The sequence below is a fragment of the Pyrus communis genome, chromosome 15, assembly GCF_041283825.1.
Source record: "Pyrus communis isolate YQ-2024b chromosome 15, ASM4128382v1, whole genome shotgun sequence".
NCBI classification, from domain to species: domain Eukaryota; kingdom Viridiplantae; phylum Streptophyta; class Magnoliopsida; order Rosales; family Rosaceae; genus Pyrus; species Pyrus communis.
Window position 1 is genome coordinate 42,027,043 of NC_142579.1, and position 19,954 is coordinate 42,046,996.

The 19,954-nt window shown below is 39.9% G+C and overlaps 5 protein-coding genes across 8 annotated transcripts; 1 reads left to right on the top strand and 4 right to left on the bottom strand.

The window, feature by feature from the left end:
* Nucleotides 1–640: 640 nt before the first annotated feature.
* LOC137744470 (uncharacterized) lies at nucleotides 641–3,788 on the bottom strand. Its single transcript, XM_068484278.2, has 7 exons — nucleotides 3,280–3,788; nucleotides 3,008–3,150; nucleotides 2,004–2,275; nucleotides 1,731–1,885; nucleotides 1,355–1,617; nucleotides 1,212–1,274; nucleotides 641–1,077 (listed from the first exon to the last, which is right to left on the bottom strand). Exons 1-7 carry the CDS (start codon nucleotides 3,560–3,562, stop codon nucleotides 820–822), a joined length of 1,437 nt encoding a protein of 478 aa, XP_068340379.1. The 5' UTR covers nucleotides 3,563–3,788; the 3' UTR covers nucleotides 641–819.
* Nucleotides 3,789–5,225: 1,437 nt separating this feature from the next.
* Nucleotides 5,226–7,257, bottom strand: LOC137710914 (Peroxidase superfamily protein). The gene is made up of 4 exons (XM_068450078.2): nucleotides 6,816–7,257; nucleotides 6,541–6,732; nucleotides 6,241–6,406; nucleotides 5,226–5,798 (listed from the first exon to the last, which is right to left on the bottom strand). The coding sequence occupies exons 1-4, from the start codon at nucleotides 7,125–7,127 to the stop codon at nucleotides 5,386–5,388; spliced, it is 1,083 nt and encodes a 360-aa protein (XP_068306179.1). The 5' UTR covers nucleotides 7,128–7,257; the 3' UTR covers nucleotides 5,226–5,385.
* Nucleotides 7,258–8,019: 762 nt separating this feature from the next.
* Nucleotides 8,020–12,753, bottom strand: LOC137741741 (GTP-binding protein, HflX). 2 transcript variants are annotated; one of them, XR_015956584.1, is made up of 13 exons: nucleotides 12,260–12,753; nucleotides 11,885–12,027; nucleotides 11,636–11,752; nucleotides 10,801–10,915; nucleotides 10,496–10,633; nucleotides 10,192–10,287; nucleotides 9,981–10,094; nucleotides 9,500–9,568; nucleotides 9,264–9,334; nucleotides 8,973–9,182; nucleotides 8,611–8,739; nucleotides 8,433–8,522; nucleotides 8,020–8,340 (listed from the first exon to the last, which is right to left on the bottom strand). XR_015956584.1 is itself a non-coding variant. In XM_068481465.2 (13 exons), the coding sequence occupies exons 1-13, from the start codon at nucleotides 12,647–12,649 to the stop codon at nucleotides 8,248–8,250; spliced, it is 1,659 nt and encodes a 552-aa protein (XP_068337566.1). In that variant the 5' UTR covers nucleotides 12,650–12,753; the 3' UTR covers nucleotides 8,020–8,247. The 2 variants fall into 2 exon arrangements, 1 of the variants encoding a protein (XP_068337566.1); XM_068481465.2 differs by having other exon boundaries at nucleotides 9,089–9,182.
* A 125-nt stretch (nucleotides 12,754–12,878) lies between these two features.
* Nucleotides 12,879–15,951, top strand: LOC137737655 (uncharacterized). 2 transcript variants are annotated; one of them, XM_068477200.2, is made up of 10 exons: nucleotides 12,879–13,504; nucleotides 13,625–13,783; nucleotides 13,896–13,973; nucleotides 14,321–14,416; nucleotides 14,615–14,707; nucleotides 14,789–14,932; nucleotides 15,072–15,179; nucleotides 15,300–15,351; nucleotides 15,454–15,519; nucleotides 15,591–15,951. In XM_068477200.2, the coding sequence occupies exons 1-9, from the start codon at nucleotides 13,148–13,150 to the stop codon at nucleotides 15,483–15,485; spliced, it is 1,119 nt and encodes a 372-aa protein (XP_068333301.1). In that variant the 5' UTR covers nucleotides 12,879–13,147; the 3' UTR covers nucleotides 15,486–15,519; nucleotides 15,591–15,951. The 2 variants fall into 2 exon arrangements, with proteins under 2 accessions (XP_068333301.1, XP_088541654.1); XM_088685528.1 differs by having other exon boundaries at nucleotides 12,926–13,504; nucleotides 15,255–15,351.
* LOC137737645 (BEL1-like homeodomain protein 11) lies at nucleotides 15,917–18,722 on the bottom strand. Of its 2 annotated transcripts, none has more exons than XM_088685527.1 (5): nucleotides 18,471–18,722; nucleotides 17,064–17,857; nucleotides 16,513–16,892; nucleotides 16,373–16,433; nucleotides 15,917–16,283 (listed from the first exon to the last, which is right to left on the bottom strand). In XM_088685527.1, the coding sequence occupies exons 2-5, from the start codon at nucleotides 17,784–17,786 to the stop codon at nucleotides 16,128–16,130; spliced, it is 1,320 nt and encodes a 439-aa protein (XP_088541653.1). In that variant the 5' UTR covers nucleotides 17,787–17,857; nucleotides 18,471–18,722; the 3' UTR covers nucleotides 15,917–16,127. The 2 variants fall into 2 exon arrangements, with proteins under 2 accessions (XP_088541653.1, XP_068333290.1); XM_068477189.2 differs by having other exon boundaries at nucleotides 18,416–18,643.
* Between the last annotated feature and the right edge of the window lie 1,232 nt (nucleotides 18,723–19,954).

Sequence of the window (19,954 nt, forward strand, 5' to 3'; positions counted from 1 at the left end):
TAAGGAATAAGATATGAACCCTAAATTTAGTTCCAGGAAAAAACAGAGAAATGAAATTATGTGCTAACCCAAAGCCCTAATTTCATATGATAAATGAGGAAAAGAGATTACCAGAGCCGCAGCACCCGCTTAAGATTGCGCAACTTCAATCGAATTTTTTAGGGTTTTCCGATTAATTTCTTGTTGCTGTTGTTAGAGATGAGACACTGTATCTTGTTCTCAAGGGTGAAGATTGATGAGAGAGAGAAAGCAACGAGCCGGATAGAGAAACAAACACTGAGGCTGACGGCCCGGGCTGTGGATCAGGACAAACCCGGCCCGTTTGGTGATGATGCGGGTTATTCATAAAGCCGTATTTTTACTTGGGTCAGTTGGGCTCAGTGTAGCCCAAACGCTCTGTGACGACTTTTGTGCGTAAACCTTAGCACGTGGATATTGTGCGTAACAGCACGTGGACACTTCTCATTAGGTGATGCGAGAGCACATGCACAGTAAGACTCTTTTTAGGTCATAGGAAAACTAACTAAAAATGAACAATGCTGGAAGTATTTCGTTAAAACTCTTTTTTTTTTTTTTTTTTTTTTTTACGTCTAATGTTCGAAACACACTGAAAAATGACTCCGTCATCACTTTCATAACATTTCATACGCAAACAAATTTACATTATACAAAATTATATGTATACACCATTGATGAATTCGAATTCAATGTCAAAGATCTTCTCTAGATTTTGATTTCCTGGTATCCATATCACTTTCTATTAAATTGACCTAATCTACCACATATGATACAAAACGAATCGCAAAAGTGTCCTGCAAGTTAAGAATCGGAGCGGCTCTTTGCTTTCTGCAACACCTCCCTTAGAACCGAAGCCATCCTCTGTGCCATGTGCGGTTCCAAAAATCTTTCCTTCACTCTCTCGTAACCTTTCTTGCCCATTGTCAACCTCCTCTCTACATGCGTCGCCAATTTCACAATGTTACTTGTCAGTGATGCCGTACCTTCTTTACCCACAGGATGCAGCAGCCCTGTCGTGCCATTCACGACAATCTCCATGGTGCCCCCAGCTGCTGTGCCCTGGAGCCGCTCAAATGAATTCGAGAACACGATTAATTGGAAAGTAAGATCCGAGAAATTAAGATAAAGAGATCTAAATGACTAGTAGATGATGCATCGGAAAACGAAGTACAGTTGTGTAGTAAAGGAAATACCAGCACAGGCAGCTGAAAAGCCATTGCTTCAATAGTTATCCTTCCAAAGCACTCTCCTCGGGCCTGCACATGATTACAGAGTTAAGCTTCTTATGTGATGATGCACGAACCAAAACCTGAATAGAACACTTATTCCATTGTACCTGAGAATTCTGAACAAGAACATCAATGGATGCCAGATACGGAGCTACAGTAAGGGTTTTATTCACGAAGTGAACATGATCCTGAATCTTTTTCTCTATCACATAGTTGCGCAGTTCTGATTCATATTTTGTCTGCTTACTCATATCACTTCCCACTACTACTGCATGCATAGATGGCACCTGCAATTTCTTCTCCTTGATAATTTGCAGACTTTCATAAAAGGAACGAAGAAATAGATCCTGACCTTTTCCACGCGAAACACCTGCAGGTTTACCACACATGGTCCTTTAGATTTGCAAAGATAAACAAAGAACAATACTGGAAACTTATTACAGAGGTTTAGTTGCAGGAATTCAAATAACAAAGAAAGCATACTATTAACGATGGCAAAGAGTAGATCTTCATTTCGAACTCCAAGAGACTCTCGGACATGCTCACGAAGAACCCTCCTGGATACACTATCTTCAGCGATTTCCATTAGCTCCTTGCTATTTCCAAGGTGAACAACATAGGTTTCAGGCATTTTGATCCTACAGAGGGCAAACGAAACATATCATCCACAAATGATAACACAGCTTTCCAGAATAAGTATGAATGAATGATAGAATATGATGCATGCGATTTTATGCATCGTATCATTCTTCTTACCCTAAACGTTCCCGAGTCCTATTCTGCCAATATTCTGCCGTTGTATGTGAATCAATCATGGCACCTGCAACGAAAGGGAGGTGCTTAACATACTCCACTTTGAAATAATGCCCTCGCATTTCATGAATCCACCACAACACCTTTGGAAGAACACGAGGAACATTTTCCTTCAGAACAGCATCCAACCATTTTCCAGCAACAGCAGTATTTAAAACAACCAAATCAGCCTTAAGAGCTGTATCTATAGCTTTTTGACCCTTTGCGGGGAAGACCTAACAAGCATTGGAAAACACAAAATTAGAAAGGCACCAGTACAGGGACACCCAAGAAACAAAGAACTATATTCATAGTAACGGATGCTTCTCCCTGATTACACAACAATAGTAGAAAAAACAGAAAACGAGATCAAGAGGAGTGGGCAGTTAAGATTTTGCAAGCAGACTCATATAGGAAATTTTGATTCCAAACGTTCAACCCCAGATGGAGGCATCAACTCTTTTTCATTGACATACCGGCTCCATTGCACATCAGAGGGCAAAGGACATGACTTTTGAGCAACTTGATCCGTTAGCAAAACTTTTACACCTGACGGTCCAATTTTCCAGCCACATTTGTTATGATCAATCGAAAAACTACCATCTTAGTGACAGCAGAACTACAGCTCCACAATCCAGTATGCACAACTTGTACTCAATCGTTTACGAGTAACAACATCCCCCACCCAAAACAAAAACATAAGATAAAAGTTTATTGTTTGAAAAATTTCGGTCACTCCAACTCGAATGCCAACAAAAAACCGTAATATAAATGCAATATATATTTTTAATTCCAAATTGCAAAACTCCTATGAAACCTAATACATATTTTTCGTATCGTATCCGTAGACCAATTTTGAGCAGCCAAGCAATGCCAGAGCATAAAGCACAAGTGAGCATATATTCGCAATGTAATGTTCGAACAAAAATTGATTAGAAATTGAAGTAATGTAGAGAAAGAGATGTCACCTGTACTCCCCGGTCCAGCATTTTGTTCTCCAAACTGTAAACCACCTCGCCGTCCTCCTCCGCCTTCTGGTTCGTTATCCAAACAACCTCCGCCCCCACTCCTCTCAGCAAGAACGCCAGCTCCATCAGCAACAATGGACCTCCTGTTCCATTTTTTTTTTACAGTTAAAAAAAGAGGGAAAATAAAATAAAATCGAAAAGATAAGAAGCTTTTTCAATTTCCCATTTTTACTTTTGCTTTACGATTTTCCGAGAAAATTAAAGATTTTTACCGGAAAGGGAGAGCTCGTGGGAGACCAAGAGAACCAGCTTGGACTTCATAAAATCCAGAGGGTTCGGTCCGCCGGTCCCCGCGGCTCGACCGGCGGCGGAGTGGACCACCTCGGCGGTTCTATCACCTCCATCACCGAAACGACCACCAGTGTTCGCGCTGCACGAATCGAACGCAGTTCTCATAAAGAAAACCATGGCGGTGGAGAGTGAAAACAGTGCCAGAACCAGCAACGACCATTTCTTCTTCTGCACTCCCATCCATGGATTCGCCGGCTTCCCCATCAGTCTCTTACGATTGCATGAATGAATTTCATATGCTGTGAGTTTCGGATTCGGGGATTTGCATGCTCCGATCTGGAACGGCAAGAACAACAATGGCGAAGAATCGAAGAAGATTAAATCTGAGAAATTTTTAATTGCAGTAGTAGTTGAATTTTGTTAATAATTTAGCAGCGGGTGGGTCTGTGGGCTCGACACGGCGACAGAGCCCCACAGGGCTTTTGGACTTAAAAGTTACGCCCGCATCTTTATTGCTTCTTTTGGGCTAACCATTTCTTGGGCTTCCCGTTCACGCTCATGTTTTTTTCCATTTTTTTTTTGGGGGGTGGGGCCCAAATAATAGGGTTTAATCTGTTAAGATCAAACTCTTGAATGTTATTTGATAGTATAACTTGTTTGAAAGTGCTTTTAAAATAAATAAAAAAAGGTTTTTGAAAATAATTTTTAGATCAATCTTTAGTAAAAATCTAATTACGTCTTGGAAAAGAGTTTTAGAACACAAAATCAATTTCACCTAAATTTAGTCATTTTGAAAGTACTTCCAAACGAGCTCTAAAATGAATTGAGGCTACAATACTATGAAGCGGTGAATATTGTCCGCTGTTAAAATTGAATCAAAGGGTTCAAAGTGGCATAATGATTTAAGTTGAATGCTCTTTCGAAACTCTATTTCTAAAACAAGAATAAAATACGAAGTTATAAAATATTTTCAGAAGTCTAAAAAAATATCATATTTGACCATTTCTTCAAAATAACGCATCACACATGGTTTCTTCATATTTCTAAAAACCTTTTTCTGTTGATTTTACGCTTGTTTAACTGCTCCATGATTTGGATCACTCGTTGTTCTACATCATGTACTGCCACCTTTCCTCATCACTTAAGCTAATTTTAAGAACTTCGCTTTGAAACTTTAGGATTTTAAGCGGTTGTTATCAACAACGATATTTTTAAAATATCAATAACAATTTTTTTACAAAAGTCGTATCGCAAATTAGAGACGATTAATGCATATTTTCAAAGTTTTAGAACTTGATGGATAAGTTTTTTTTCTTAATTTAATATGTTTAAGAGGAATTAGAGAAAGAGTAGGAACAAAAGAAAAGAAGAAAGAGGAAGCAAAGGTAATTAGCAAAAAGAACTTTAGCACATTTCACCATCAAGCGTGCAAAGCCACGTGAAAAGTTGTCCATTGTGAATGGACAAGGAATCATACTTTGGTTTTTGTTTAAAAAAGAATATGTATGTTCCTGGGAAAGGCATCAACCATCAAGAAAGAAAAGTACAAATGATCAAGATATGTGTTTTACTTTGCGTTTTTCTGGAAAATTTGCGGCATTAAAGCTAAAAAAGCCCTTGAGAAATTAAAAAGGGAAGTTAAGAAAGTGCTTAATACTAGGAAATTCTTCATAATTTGTTTCCAAAAACATTAAAAAGCTACAAACCAAAAAGTCTTTAATTAGTTTAAGCACACAGAAATCGACTTAGCTAGTTAATTACTTGATTAATGCGCGGCAGTTCTTTCTACTGAGCTCGTTGTTTCTATGCACCATGTTTACGTGATATATGATCCTGATTTTTTCTAAGAACCCTACGTGTTTAGGGTTTAGTTCGTGATTAGGGTTTCATCCATTTAATTATGTATGCTTTTTGGAAAAAGAAAATGTTTAATACTAGATACTTGGCCCTTGCTTCATCATGCTTATTTAAAAGGTACCACACAAGTTTAGTTTACAAGAATTGAAGGTTACAACTTGCAAACAAAACAGTCCTTAATTAATTAGTTCAAACACACCGAAATCAACTTTAATTAGCTAGTTAATTACTTAATTAACGTGACGACAGTTCTTTCGGACTTCGCCCTTTAATCCAGTGAGAAGATTAATGTTCCCCATCTTAACCATGGACTGAGCAAACTGCTGAAAGAATAAGCGCTCATTGTCTGCATAGGTTTTCACCAGCTCAGCTGCCTTCCTTCCATTCCCAGTTAGAAGCACTTGGTCTGACGTGAGAAGTCCTTTTCCCATAAGTAGAAGCTGGAAGTAGGTGTTGTCGAACCTTGCAGGGGAAGCAAAGTCCAAGGGAGTGATGTTGTTATCGCCACCTCTACTAGGGCAAACTGATTTCAGACCAAAGTAGTAACTTCTTTCTAAAGTCGAGTCCGGTTGGTCGTTCCCGTTTTGGTTGTACAGCCTCCTCTTGAACGTGGAACACTTTGCAACCCCAATTGTATGCCCTCCTGCATTGATATAAAAGAATAATAATAATACCTATGTGTTCAACTTAAAGTTATGCCGCATTTAGACTATTGTGATTTGTGAAACAAGTTAGTTTTACTGTACGAATGATAGTGTCACATCGTAACAAAAAACCAAAATGTTTCACTTTCTCATAACCATCTATCAATTTGCCCCTCAACTTTCAGTTTGTTTCCGAGCTCCTTTAGGCTTGAATTTGTGCCTAATCGTCAAATTCATCAAATTTTCTATTAATTGGATAAAAATAACCCTCAATTTCATGGGAAATCAACATATTTGACGACATGGGACAAATTAATACGGTTAAAATAAGAATAGAAAGCTCAAAACTAACTTGAAAGTTGAAGGGAAAATTGGAATATGTCCCAAGTTGAGAGAACCCCTTAAATAATATGATTACAAAAGAGAAAATTGATTGGGTACCTGAGAGGGCAACTAAGTCAGTTTCATCAAGACCTTGACGCTTGAAGGCGGTTATTAGGGTTGAGAGATTGGATCTTGATGATGGAATGTTGCTGTTTGAGCTTTTTACACTAGCAGTTTTGGAGTCCCTTCTTCCTAGTGGCAACACCCAATTAGGTCCATCGCTCTGTAATTCCATTCCACCGCATAAACCAACCAAGTTGATCACTTAATAGTAAATTAAGTAATAGTCCAGCTATGTAATATACGTTCGTTCTTTATTTATAAACCGACGTGTGGGGGTGAAATTAGTTTGCTTACTAGTACAGTGGATCCCCTAGCAGCGAGAGCGACAATGTCAGCACATGACACAGTCAAGGGACATGCTTCTTCTAGCTCGGCTTTGATCTCATCGATCACTGCAAACCCTCTCAGAGAATTCACGTTTGGAGCTGCCCCCTTTTCGCTTAATATTGTCGTGCTGTTGTCTAGTAGCACCGAGGCGTCACAACCCTGTCGTCCAATCATATCGTATTTTCAGCCTTAGCCATGCATATTTTATTGTACATATTAAAGTAATTTTGATCAAAATGAACCTGAGCAAAGCAGTCATGGAAGTGAAGCCTCAGCAAAGAGGCTGCCACCCGGGGGTCCTTCCCGATGGCCCGCTGTAGCACGGAGATGACAATGTCGTTAACCTGAGGGCACGACGAGTGGTAGAATTGTGGGAAAAGACCGTGAGAGCCACCCGCCGCATGCCCGCCACCATGATGATCAGTACTAGGTTTACTTCCCCATCGGGATCCCCATCCGAAGTTGAACCCTTCCGGGTGAGCGGCGGAGAGCGTGGCTGAGACCACCAATGTCACAACGACAATACCTAAGAAAGTTCCTCTGAAGACTGCCATTGATAATTCGAGTCCAAGGCTCTGAGTGTATGGCTTACTCTCACTGCATGGTGACTAGTTAATTTATAGAGGTGAATTAATGGAAGAAATGGAACCACTCCCCTACCAAATCCTCACTGGACCACCTACCACTCTAGATAACGAGCTATTGACATAGTCAAATTTGATATCTCTACGTGCTCGACAGTGCTTCTGGTGTCACCTGCTCCAAGGAAGAATATTTCCACGTACTTTTTATTTTTCTCTCCTTTTGGCTAAAGAGTATGCACCACTTTAATCAACCAATATGTATTATTCTCTCAAAATGGGAAAAAATTGGGGCAGGAGTGCTGCACTACGTCATTTGTAGGCCTCGCTTACAAAAGCATGTGATTGTTGAATTTTGATTCCATCAAACCTCACGATTTTTTACACGGTATGAGACCTACAATAGCAGTAATCCAAATCAATCATGCACCATGCACTACTATGAGAAAGTTTGAACACTTAATAATGCATGATAGGCTTAAAATACCAATGACTGGGCAAAAATCCCAACGCGGTTTAAATATTGGGTGTAGGGTATAGATGAAGGTGATGTATTAATTTCTTTGTGAGAATGCCATTGCAGCTAAACATGCTAAAACTGGAAAAAGTTTCAACTTTGAACCGGATACCACTGGAGCTTCAATTTTGCAGAACACGAACAACTTGACGAGATGACACCACAACAACTTGAAAATGGCGTATAAGGTTGGCACGTACATTGATTTCACGTTTCTGATTTCAGTTGCAGTGTGACTGATTCAATTGCGATGATTAGATTCGACTTCTATATGCAGAAAACCTATGTTTTGACAGTGTCTTCTGCCAGCTACGATTTGCAGGTACATCTAACAACCCACGCGGTAGCTCGTGTGAATTCGAAGAACTTAAAACAATAAGATGGATATGAAGTCAGTTACATCTGTGGTCTGTCTAGTTTAGAAGGATTTTACACTGACAGAAAACATGATACGATACATATGTACATAATAATTACAAATTTCTCTGATTTTTACCCGTCAAATTAATGAGGGGACTCGTATGATGAGCAACGAGCTCCCACATAACAGTGGATCGTCGATGAAGAAAATTGCGATCATGATATGCATAGTTGCCTCATTGGTGTTAGTAGCCTTGCATACCGCAGTGGTACGTGTGCCTTTATCAGCGTTCCTTTGTCCGTATATTCCTGTAAATATACAAAATGTTGAGAACGATTATGAAACCGAGACACACATACCAAAATGTTTAAATAAAAATCAACATCCACTGCATACTTACCGTTCTCTCCACCATTCCAACCTTATGTATGGTACTGAGGAGCTCCCCTTTCTCGAACGGGATCAAGGCTTCCACCCATACCATGGAGTCCTGTTAAGCAAAAGATTGCTTTCACTTTATAGATGTACAAACTCCACTCTTGATTATCAAAAGGAAACAGTGAAACAAGCACTCGTACCTTCAATTTTTCCTGAACTGCACTGCAGAATTCATTTATGCCCTCACCACTCAGAGCAGATATGCAAATCACATCATCTCTCTTTTCTGCTTCCAACTTTATGCTTTCAGGATTGCTAACCTTATCAACCTGCACAAAAGCAGCCGTGCATCATCACTCGTGAGTATACATTACTAGAACGAAACCTAGGACATGCCAAAATATCCCATAATAAAACATCAGTATTAATCTAAGAAGACCCATGCACACAGCACACAAACAGAACAAACACCACACATGTGAAAAAGGAATTCCCTAAGGTGATGGGGATCCTGTGCTTTACAAAGAATTTAACAGGAGACAAGAAAACGAAAAACTCTAACCACAAAATTCCCAGATATGATGAATCAGAGTTTCTTATCTCCCCACATTGCATTGTTAACTGAGACACAAAAAAATAATTAATTAATTAAAAAAAAAAAAAAAAATTTCACCGTACCTTGTTCCACACCATCAACTTTGGAATTGCGGCCACGTCTAGTTCTGACAAAACTTTCTCCACAGCTTCTATCTGTTGCTCAGCCAGTGGATGACTGAAGTTGATATCAACATCTAATAAGATAACAATGTCCGCCATCACAAATGCATCATTTTAAAGGTTTCCCAACTTGTACCTGATATCCACCACATGCACCAACAATGATGACTCTGATATCTCCTCCAGTGTTGCTCTGAAGGCAGCAACCTGTATGATGCAGTTTAGAATAAAGTAGTGAAAGACATTATCAGCTGGACTGATATTAAATTTTCATCCATAAAAACATTTTTCTTGCAGTAAAGTTGAAAATGAACAATGGAAGAGAGAGAGAGAAATGGTAGCACATTCATGAATATTGTGCAAGCATCTTACCACTGTAGTTGGTAACTTCTGAATGAAACCAACAGTATCTGTGAGAAGAAACTCTTTCCCATTCTTCGTCTGGAAGAAAATGAAAGTCTTACAACCAAATGGAAGTAAAGTAGCACAAAATTATAGTACATGAACTATAAAATTTCCAGCATAAGACGAGCACATCTACTAGAAAAAGACTAAATCATGCTACATAGACCTGATGCACAAGTACCGACGAACAGATTCGTTAATAACTAACAGATTACATGAAGTCCAAATTCTGAATTATAGGACCTAAAGTCGCTCATTGTCAGTGGAAGAATCAAAGATGGTATAGCATGTCAATCAAACTTTCATGCAACCTGAAGCCTGTTTGGTACTACATCAACAAAAAAAGTTTGCGAAAATATAATGTCTGCTTCTCTGACTATTCAATTGTTTATACCATAGATAACTCATAATCATGAAATAAGAAATTCGCTGAGTACAATCAAGCTACCTGAACCCTTCTTGTGGTTGGATCTAGGGTTGCAAATAATCGATCCTCAGCAAGGACATTGGCTCCGGTCAATTGATTTAAAAGAGTACTCTTTCCAGCATTGGTGTACCCAACCTAGTTGCCCAAAGCAGTACAGGCACAACCTCAATAACAGAAAGAAAGAATCATCCTTATAATTGTGAATTCAACAATATTTATGCTATTTACTTACCAAAGATACTACAGGGACAGGTACAGAAAGCCGCTGATTCCGGTACTGCTTTCTATGCTTTCGAACAGATTCTAGCTCCTTCTTGAGAACACCAATCTAAGCATCACAGACATGTTTACAAGTAAATTAATTCCCAGATACAAATCTTATTTTACCAAAAAGAAAAAGAAGAAACAATTAGCCTCAACTGGAATCTGTAGTTTGTAATCTACAATTGCTAAAGAACGAACCACATTTCGATGAACTTCCATCTCTATCATGCAACGAATTACTGAAATATTGACGATTTATTCAACAGGCTTACTTGAGTACGTAAGATACGCTTATCCACTTCAATTTGTTTCTCACCCATCCCCTTAACCTGTCCACCGGCTTGACGCTCAAGATGGGTCCACATTTTTGTTAGCCGAGGTAACTGGTATTCCATTTGTGCCAATGCAACCTAGAAACATCACAATCGAAAATTGTCAGCATGAAAATTGTGGAAAATATTATTTTGTTATTAAGTTATTACTAGTTAACACAACTGTACCAAGTAAGATTTTGGCGTATTTTAAAATATAACAAAACACATAATTACTAATAACTAAAAGCACAATGATTAATTGCCTGTAAAGCTGCTTCATGTGTTGCAGCCCGCTGGTTAAAAATATCCAGAATGAGGGCAGTGCGGTCACAAACTCTAACCTCTCCACCAAACGCCTTTTCCAAATTGCGCAATTGCCTAAAATAGTAGCATTCGAATAAAAAGACAAAAAAAAAAAAAAAAAAAAAAACCCTAACATTCAAAAATTGCATCAATAGGTATCTTCACCAAGAATAGTGTGTTTTCGAAGTTAAACAACGCTGATGAACAAAAGACTCATATAGCTTTCAGAATAACACCATGCTGAAAGTGTGTGGAGACATGCATACGATAAACAGTCATATTTGTAAGGTTTTACTGAGATTTAAGCAGAGAAAATCTCCATATTTCTCAAATCAATGCTAAAGCGAAGACAATTGAATTCTGGTCCAAATCATCTGGTAGGCATAGCAAATTGGTAGATACCCAAGATAGGGAGTAAGTATTGGAAAAAATAAAACTGTCCAACTCATAGAAATCAGGAAATCCTAGCTATTCTTAGCATGATATTGGGGAATCTCGTTGCTATTACTCGAACAAGCACGACACGTATGCTTGCGTATTCGTCCATGGGTCAAATTGGATATGTAATTATTGGAATAATTGTTGGAGACTCAAATGGTGGACGTGCAACCATGATAACTTATATGTTGTTCCATATCTCCATGAATCTAGGAACTTTTGCTTGCATTGTATCATTTGGTCTACGTACCGGAACTGATAACATTCGAGATTATGCAGGATTATACACAAAGGATCCTATTCTCTATAGAAGCATAAACATGCATGAAATAACTATAATATCATTATGTTTCATACCCTGCTGATAGCTCATCATCGAATATCACAGTCTCCACACCCAATGCGTTAATTGCACTCTTGATTTCTGCAACCTTGCCAGACCCAATATACGTCCTGGAGTTTGGAGAAACGAGTCTGCATTACATATAGGCATTAGGGATTGAACACAGGTGACCAAGAAGAAACAATTTAACATATGTACTAGCAAGTAGCCACTAGGTTAAAAATCAACTATACTAGCAAAGAAGCACGTCGAAAACTACCTACTTTTGATACGTGGAACCAACAACCATAAGTCCAGCAGTATCAGCTAGCTGGGTCAATTCCTTGAGTGATTCCTCCACACCAAATGAATCCGATGTACCGCGTTTGTGCTCAACACCCACAATGTAAGCTTTTTCTTCGAAAACCTGCAGAAAAAATGGCAATGAAGAAACACAAAAGAGATAGCTCAGCCTCCCCAACACCTATCAAAACAAGGAATTTTATCCCAATTTATCAAAAATAATTTTCCCCCAAACTACTCCCTTTCAATTTCGCCATAATGTAACTCTTCCCAAATCAAAATTTATATCTTCTTCTCGAGAAACAAACACAATCTCAAAACAAAACAGTAAAAAAGCAAAATGGAGTCCGACCGACCTCCCTTCCGTTCCTAAGCTTGAACCGATTATCATCGCCGCCCTCCTCCTCCTTCTTCTTCCTAACCCTAGTCGCCGGAGCTAGGGGTTTATCATCCTCCAATTTGGCGTCCGCCACTCCACCAACGACTCCGAGAACCTCTCCATTTCCGGCCTCTACAACATCAATCGACGGCGGGTCCCCCACTGACACGTCTCCCGGTTCCACAACGCCGAGGCCGGGCTGGACGGCTCTTACGACGACGAATCTAGGAGCAGTAGCATCGGAATATTGTTTTCTGAGCGCGAGAGAGAAAATCGGACGACTGAGTTTCGCGAAAGGGCGGGAAATGAGATTATCGTGGCTGAGAGGGGAGGAACGAATCAGAGAGCAGCAGAAGCATGCGCTCATGATCGGAAATTTGGTCGGAGAGAGAGGTTTCAGCTTTCCACTTCCGAAGAGTCTCTGGCTATCGTTGGCTTGCAGGGTGTTCTCTCGCGCGTTCTTTCCTACAGGCCGCAAATTGTATATACGACGTGTCGTTCTTTTCAACTTTGGAATATTTTTCGAATTGCCAAATTTTTCGCGAATTTGCGATTTGAGGGACATTGTTTTTTGTTAAGTTCATGATGAAATCTCCTTTGAGGTGGTAAACTGTAATTGTAGTAAAATTTTATGTGGCCAATTGAAAAGTTTTTAATCTCGCTTTCCAAACAGAGACGACGTCGTAACGTCGTTGCACAGGCCTGCCACAGATTGTACCGCAAGGGTTTAGCCCGCCGGAAAACCCACCCAAAAGCCCACACCACTTTCGCTCGTTCTCCTCTCCCTGCGATGTGAAGACCGAGGCTGAAGACCTCCGCATTTCCGCCGTTTTCTTCCAGAAGCCCCGTCGTGCAACGCCGTGTGATGAACTGCGTGTCGCAGGTCTCGTCGTACGCAGCGGCCATTTTCCGAGCGACAGGTCGTGCCGTAGGAACGAGCTCTCTCTGCGGACCTTCTTCCTGGAAGAGAAGACTCGACCTTTACGCCGGGATTAAGCCGATCAGCATAGAATCAGCGCTAACGACATTTCGTATTCAGCCGTACTCGTCGGCTCGAAGCAGCGGCGGAAGTAAAACGACGCCTTCCCGGTCTCGGCGGAGGAAGGCCGATTCCGAACCGGTTATGGAACCGGAAAAGGAGGGATTCTATGTAGTACGGAAAGGAGATGTCGTCGGCGTTTATCGTAGTTTCAGTGATTGTCAGGCTCAGCTGGGTTCTTCGGTAAAATTTAATTTAATTTAATTTCCCTTATTTTTTTTGTTTAATTCGTTAAATGTGATTGCATTGAATTTAAAACATAATAAAGAGTGTTAATTCGCCGTTTTTTTTTTATTTAATTAGATACGTGATCCTCCTGTTAGTGTTTACAAAGGGGACTCAATGCCTAAGAGCACTCAAGAATATCTTGCTTCCCGTGGACTTAGGAATGCCCTTTACACTGTAAGAGCTGCAGATTTGAAAGATGATCTTTTTGGCAAGCTTGTGCTTTGCCCACTTCAAGTAAGATTTAAAGTTTTTCGCTTTTCGGCTAGTTCAATTTTGTTTCTTGTTCTTTCTCGTTGTAAAGTTGTGCTCTTTTGTGATTACGATTTTGTGTTGTGTTACATTCTAGGGTCCAACAGAAGGTGGAACATCTGTTATGGATGAATCGAAAAAGAGACCCCGTCAAGTGTCTGGAACGGAAAATGTGGTAAATTTTGGAATCACAGCAATCTTTGAGCAATAAAGAACTCTGGTTACCTTTGAGGTTCTGTTACTAGAGTTTCTTTGTATATAGCAAGCTTTCGTCACAAACTTTATCGTGTTTATTTATATCTGTGATAAAGATAGAATTTTAGTAGTTTCGTGCACATTTTTCTGCCATGTATATGTTGTGTCTCTATTATATATGAATATATTGTTTACAACCCTACAATCCCTATTCAATTGTTAAGCAAACTGTTGTAGGTCGATTATAATCTTTGCCCTGGAGGTCCTATTTTAGATGAACTTTGTTTTAGCTGTTTTTAGTTTACAACTTTGTTCAATGCTTTGTAGGAAAGAAATGGTTCAACTTCCATATCAGATGATCCGTCTAGAAAGCTTGCCAAGATAGATGAGTCTGCTCTGGCTGAATTACCCCCTTTGGACCGTGTAAGTTGCCCTTTGTCTTTCTTTGCTTTCATTATATCACATTATGAAGCAGATGCAGCAATATATGGCAGAAGACGCAGGCTGAATTTATCTTACTTTCTTGTTAATGAATAACCTTGACCAAATGTGGAGTTCTCAGTTAACCATTTTCTTAAATTTCTGTGTGTTAATTGTCATAATGCTTTTTCGAATTGGTAGGGTGCATGTACTCTTCATTTTGATGGTGCATCAAGAGGAAACCCTGGAATAGCTGGTGCCGGAGCTGTGCTGCGAGCAGAAGATGGAAGATTGGTTTACATTTTACTTTTAGGATTATCTTTTCTTATAATTATTCGTCTTTTGAAGACTCTAACCATGCTTTTCCTCATGTAGATCTGTAAAATACGTGAAGGTCTGGGTGTTGTAACCAATAATGTTGCCGAGTACCGAGCTGTTATTTTAGGGTTAAAATGTGCTCTTAAAAAAGGTTTTACAAGGATTACTATCCAAGGCGACTCCAAACTCGTGTGTATGCAGGTTGGTTAGTATTGTGTTTACATTCTCCTGCTTAAGGTGGTTTACGTTATCTCTGTTTGTTTGATACTTCAGCAGTTTTGCGGTTTTCCTTTTCCTTTTATTCCTTGTTCTGTGTTAACTGAGAATGATAACTGGACAGGTTCAGGGTTTATGGAAGGTGAAAAACCAGAACTTGTCTGATTTGTACGAAGAGGTGAAGAAACTGAAGGATAAATTTCTCTCCTTCAAAATCAGCCATGTCCTAAGGGTGAGCCAAGCCGACTTTATTTGTCTATTGTGATATATGATACTTTTGTGGGTTTGTATACTAATACCACGTCAGCTGGCGGCTTATGATGTTCTAACATGTTCGTGTATACCTTCAAAGGAAAGAAACTCTGAGGCAGATGCTCAAGCAAACTTGGCAATCACTCTCGCTGGTGAGACTTCAGATCTGTTTTTTCATTTATGCTTTCAGTGGATTATGCGTATGGTCAATTGAGCTATTTTTTTTTTTTATGTCTTCATGTTTGCTTTTGCAGATGGTCAAGTCCAGGAGGAGTGCGGGAAGTAGTTTATACGATAGTCTACTGCTGGTTATGTTTTAGGTTTGTATCAAAACTATAAGATATCATGAAAATTTCTTTGCTCTTTGGATTAAAGTTCAACCTTGATGCAGGTGACCTATTTTTCGAAGATTAGACCCTGATGAAACGAGGGTGTTCAGGCTTCCAGCTCTGTGTAACAGTTTACAATGTAAAGCATGATTTCGGCCGCAAAACTGAAGCTTCTGTTTACATGCAATTTTGGAGACGGATTATTTCTGAAATTCAAGCCTCGGATCAAATAACATGCAATACAAAGGATGGAGATTCAGTTTGACAAACCACAGCCGAGAGAGGAGATGCGAGCAGAATATGAAAATTTCTTACTAGCATTAATACTGAATTGCTTTGTTTTGCCTGAATTTTCTTTCCAGGTTTCTGTATTTCTCGACGCTATATGTTCCAGAATCAAAGGTGAGTTTTCGAATATCAAAATTTCTGCTTTCACCATTACAAAGAGAAATTTTAAGACCTGATTTCCAGTTACTCTCACAAAACCAAAATCAACAGTTGCTTATGGTTAGACTTGAGAAATTGAAAATCATTACAACTTCAGTCATTAAACTTCTACTGGTAATTTTTACCATCAAACATATCAGATTTCTACCCCATTAATTCTCTGTCGGATCCGTGTTGCCTTCGCCGGTCAGGGAACCGCCGGCTAAAGAGTTAGAGTCCTCTGAAGACTCCCCAAACTCTTCCTTGTACATCTCTTCAATCATAGGTTTCCACAGCCGGACGCGCGCGTTTATGAACCAATTGGAGACCTGAAACAGAGACAACATTGATCATCACAAAATCCGACCAAAGTTTCATATGAAACTTATTAGGAAATAACCAAGTTGTTGGAACTTACTTGGTTCTTGGACAGCCCTGTTTGTGATGCCAACAGCAGCTTTTCGTTGTCATTGGGGTAACTGCACGATCAAAACCAAGTTAATTACAATAATTCGGATAAATTCCAATGAATGGTTGATTAGTTTTTGGATTGTTTACGGGTGGAGGAAGTGTTCGAAAAGCCAAGTGCGAAGAATCGCAACAGAGGTCTCTGGCAATCCACGAATCGGTCTGAAAGCTTGGCGCTGGCTCTGAAAAATGCCGAGCTGTTGAAGGGACATTCTCTTGTGCCTGCACTCTCTGTCAAACAAGTTCAGTTGCGATAACCCGCCACTGATTTTCGGAACATCTAGCAGCAGCTTTCGCTTCTCGGCATAGATATGAGAAACTATGCCATCTCTCAAGCTGCAAAAATGCCTGGACATGGCCTTGAGAGCCAGAGCTGTGTAGGACTTGGCTGCCCCTTCCCCTACCACCATCTCAAATGATGACATCACTTGTTCCATTTGATGGTAGTACTTCTCACATCTGTCCTCAACCTTGAAAACATTAAACAAATTAATTCTCCGAGCACAAATGTTCCATGAGATCAAAATGCTAGGCAGTGTGTCTGACCTCTTACACCTAAGGTCATAATCCCCATTTCCATAAATTACACTAGTTTGGAATATCGTCTTGTCAAAAACTTATACTAAGCATCAAGATTGTACCTGTTCCAACAATGTGATAAGGTTTGCAAACCTAGCCTGCATTTCGTGTTTGTCGGCATTCATGAGCCCACCATTGCAAGAAAGCTCTGCTCTCAGTTCAGAGGAGAGCCCCATACCGCCTCCCCGCCCTTCTCCATACAATTTCCCCACATGTTTCTCATTGCTAATGTCAACCAATTGCCCGCCAACATTGACAATCTCTTCCAAGAGGGACTGAGCTGGTTTAAGATATTTCGAATTCGCAATGACAGCAGCTAGAGATTCTGCTCCATAAGAAGTGGAGCAAGATCGATTCAGCGCACTTGAATGCAAAGCAAGCGTGCCTCCCGTGAAGCGGTACTCATCGCCTACGTGCTCAACTCCCCGGTCGCAAGCCTCCCCGGATTCTTCCCCAATGTGGAAGTTGTGGTGCCGGTACTGGCCAGAAGGAACAAGCATATGGGAACCGAGGGAGAGCGAAAGCCGCTGCGCTTGGTTCTCCATTGCTGCGCCGGTAGGAGCTTGAACAAGTCCTACTGATCGGGACATTCTTTCGCCAAGGGAGTGAATGCTGGGGAGAACTCCGAGAGCTTGTGGAAATGTGGTACTAGTTTGAAACGCAGGCGGATAAGCATCAAGGTGCTGGCTTTCGAGATGATGGTTTTGAGCAGAAATGGAGTCTGAGATTATGAACTGGTGGAAAATGCTTGAGGAGGGATTTGGGGGTGAGTCTTGTGACACCATTGCAAACCAGAAGTTGAAAGCTCAAAACTTTCAAAGGGGAGAAAACCCAATTGAAAGTTTTAATTCATGATCTAGAGAGAGAGAGAGAGAGAGAGAGAGAGAGAGAGATGTGTATGTCAAGGAAGAAAGCAATGCAAGCATAGATTGATCAGCCCAGAAATAAATAGTACTTGGCTCATAAGGTAGAAGGCCATCTCAAAATCTTTGGTGAATTTGTTGTTATAAAAAGGCTTAAAAGAAAAGCACTTTTGACAAAAGGAAGAAAACGCCAATTTGGTGAATGTAAATCTGAGAATTTGAGCTGTGAGAGCAGAGAAATTATGACCCTTTGAAATTTTAATTCATGATCAATACAGAAGACAGAAAGAAAGCAAAACAAACAGCAAGAACCAATCTGTGATTTGGGTTTTAATGAAGAAATGATTCTCTCTCTCTCTCTCTCTCCCCCCTCTGTGTGTCTCTGTGTGTGTGTCAAGAGACAACAGGCCTAATCTAAATGTAAGCAGCAGCAGCAGAAAGCTAGAAACATAGACTTGTGCTAGATCCTTAAAGAAGGCAGGTTAATTGGGCAAGTAAAAACAGAGAAAATGACAAGAGAAAAGAAGATGGTCCCAATTTCCCTGACTTACAAAAAATCAACAACCAAAAAGCATCAAAGCCTCCAGCTTTAGTGTCTGCACTCACATTTCCTTGGGAGCCTCAAATCTACTCTCCTTCATTTCTCTCTCTAAGCAGTGTATGTCTCTGTCTCTTTCTCTTTCTCTCTCCTCACTTTCTCTCCCTTGTGAAAGCCAGAAGGACAAGAGCTGCTCTCAGCTAGATCAGCATGTTAAATTGTTCTGTTCATATACAGTGCTGGGTATGCTGTGGAGGACTGTAATAAAAGGAGGGAGAGGCGAGGAGAGGAGGTGAGAAAAAGTGGGGTGTCTTTTGCACACTCCCAGTTCTAGGATTGTCAGCTTCTGAGCCTCTAAACACATGGAATATCTACTTTTTCCTGTTAAGCGTCGTATTCATGCTTCATACATATTACATAGAGAGAGAGATATTGAAATGACACTGATTTCACAATCTTTCAAATCAATGAATAGATAATAAAGAAGGGTTCTTTTGCTTATATTAAGCGGAATTCTATATGTCATTGCAACGATAACAAAACTAATCACAAAGTCTCATTCGAGTTAGTAGCATTTTTGTTGTAAATAAACTTTTCATTGTGTTAAGAATAGCAAAACTTATGCAGAATTAACTAACTAAAACATAACTCTCATTAAACATGATAAGAAACTTGTAGTGATAGAGTCAAAATGCATCGAGTCTCATGGTTTTTGATAGATTGTCTTCAAATGAAGTGATTTGGATGCTCCTATAGAAAGATTAGCAAAACTTACGTAAAACTAACTAATAAAGGTTAATTTTCTCGTCTAATCTAATCAACATGAAGTCAAATAAATTAAAATACAGATAAATTGGCATGACCTGCCCTTCTACACAAGGTTTTCTAGAGAGAGAGAGAGAGAGAGAAGGGGGGGGGGGGGGTAGGCATTATTAATTGAGGGTGAGGTAGGTGTGCTGATGAGACTAATTCTAGTTTTTCTGAGTGTGTGTTACTATTTTTAGGTGGTCTGATCGGATGCTTTAGTAATGATTGCCATCTTTGTTCCTTTGGCCTCCTCCACTTGTCACTCTCTTATTCTTTCCAACTTTGTTCCTTATAAAAGTAATAGGACCCCCCCCCCCCCCCCAACTCCCCCTAAACTCTAGGCCCCACCACCCTATAGATTAAAGGTGTCTCTGCCTTATCTGCAAAACCTGTACACCCCTCCCATTAAATTTCAAATGCCAACACTCTTCCGCCAGAAAAAATTGTTCCCGTGATCATATTTCTTTGGGATATCAGCCCTCCTATCCGATCTCCTTCCAAATCCATCAGAAAAATCGATGCTTGGATATGCATGCTTCTGCATAGTCCCATGAGACAGACTAACATGCAATCGTGTGTATTCCTCGTTGTATTTGTTTCTGTCCTGACATCGATTGACATAAAAAAAACACATTCGATTTTACAAAATTTCGTAAAAGAAGAAGACTCACATGTAATTGCATAAATCTTTTTATATCTTACTCTCTTTTAAATTATTACGTATTGAGAGAAACAGATACTAAGA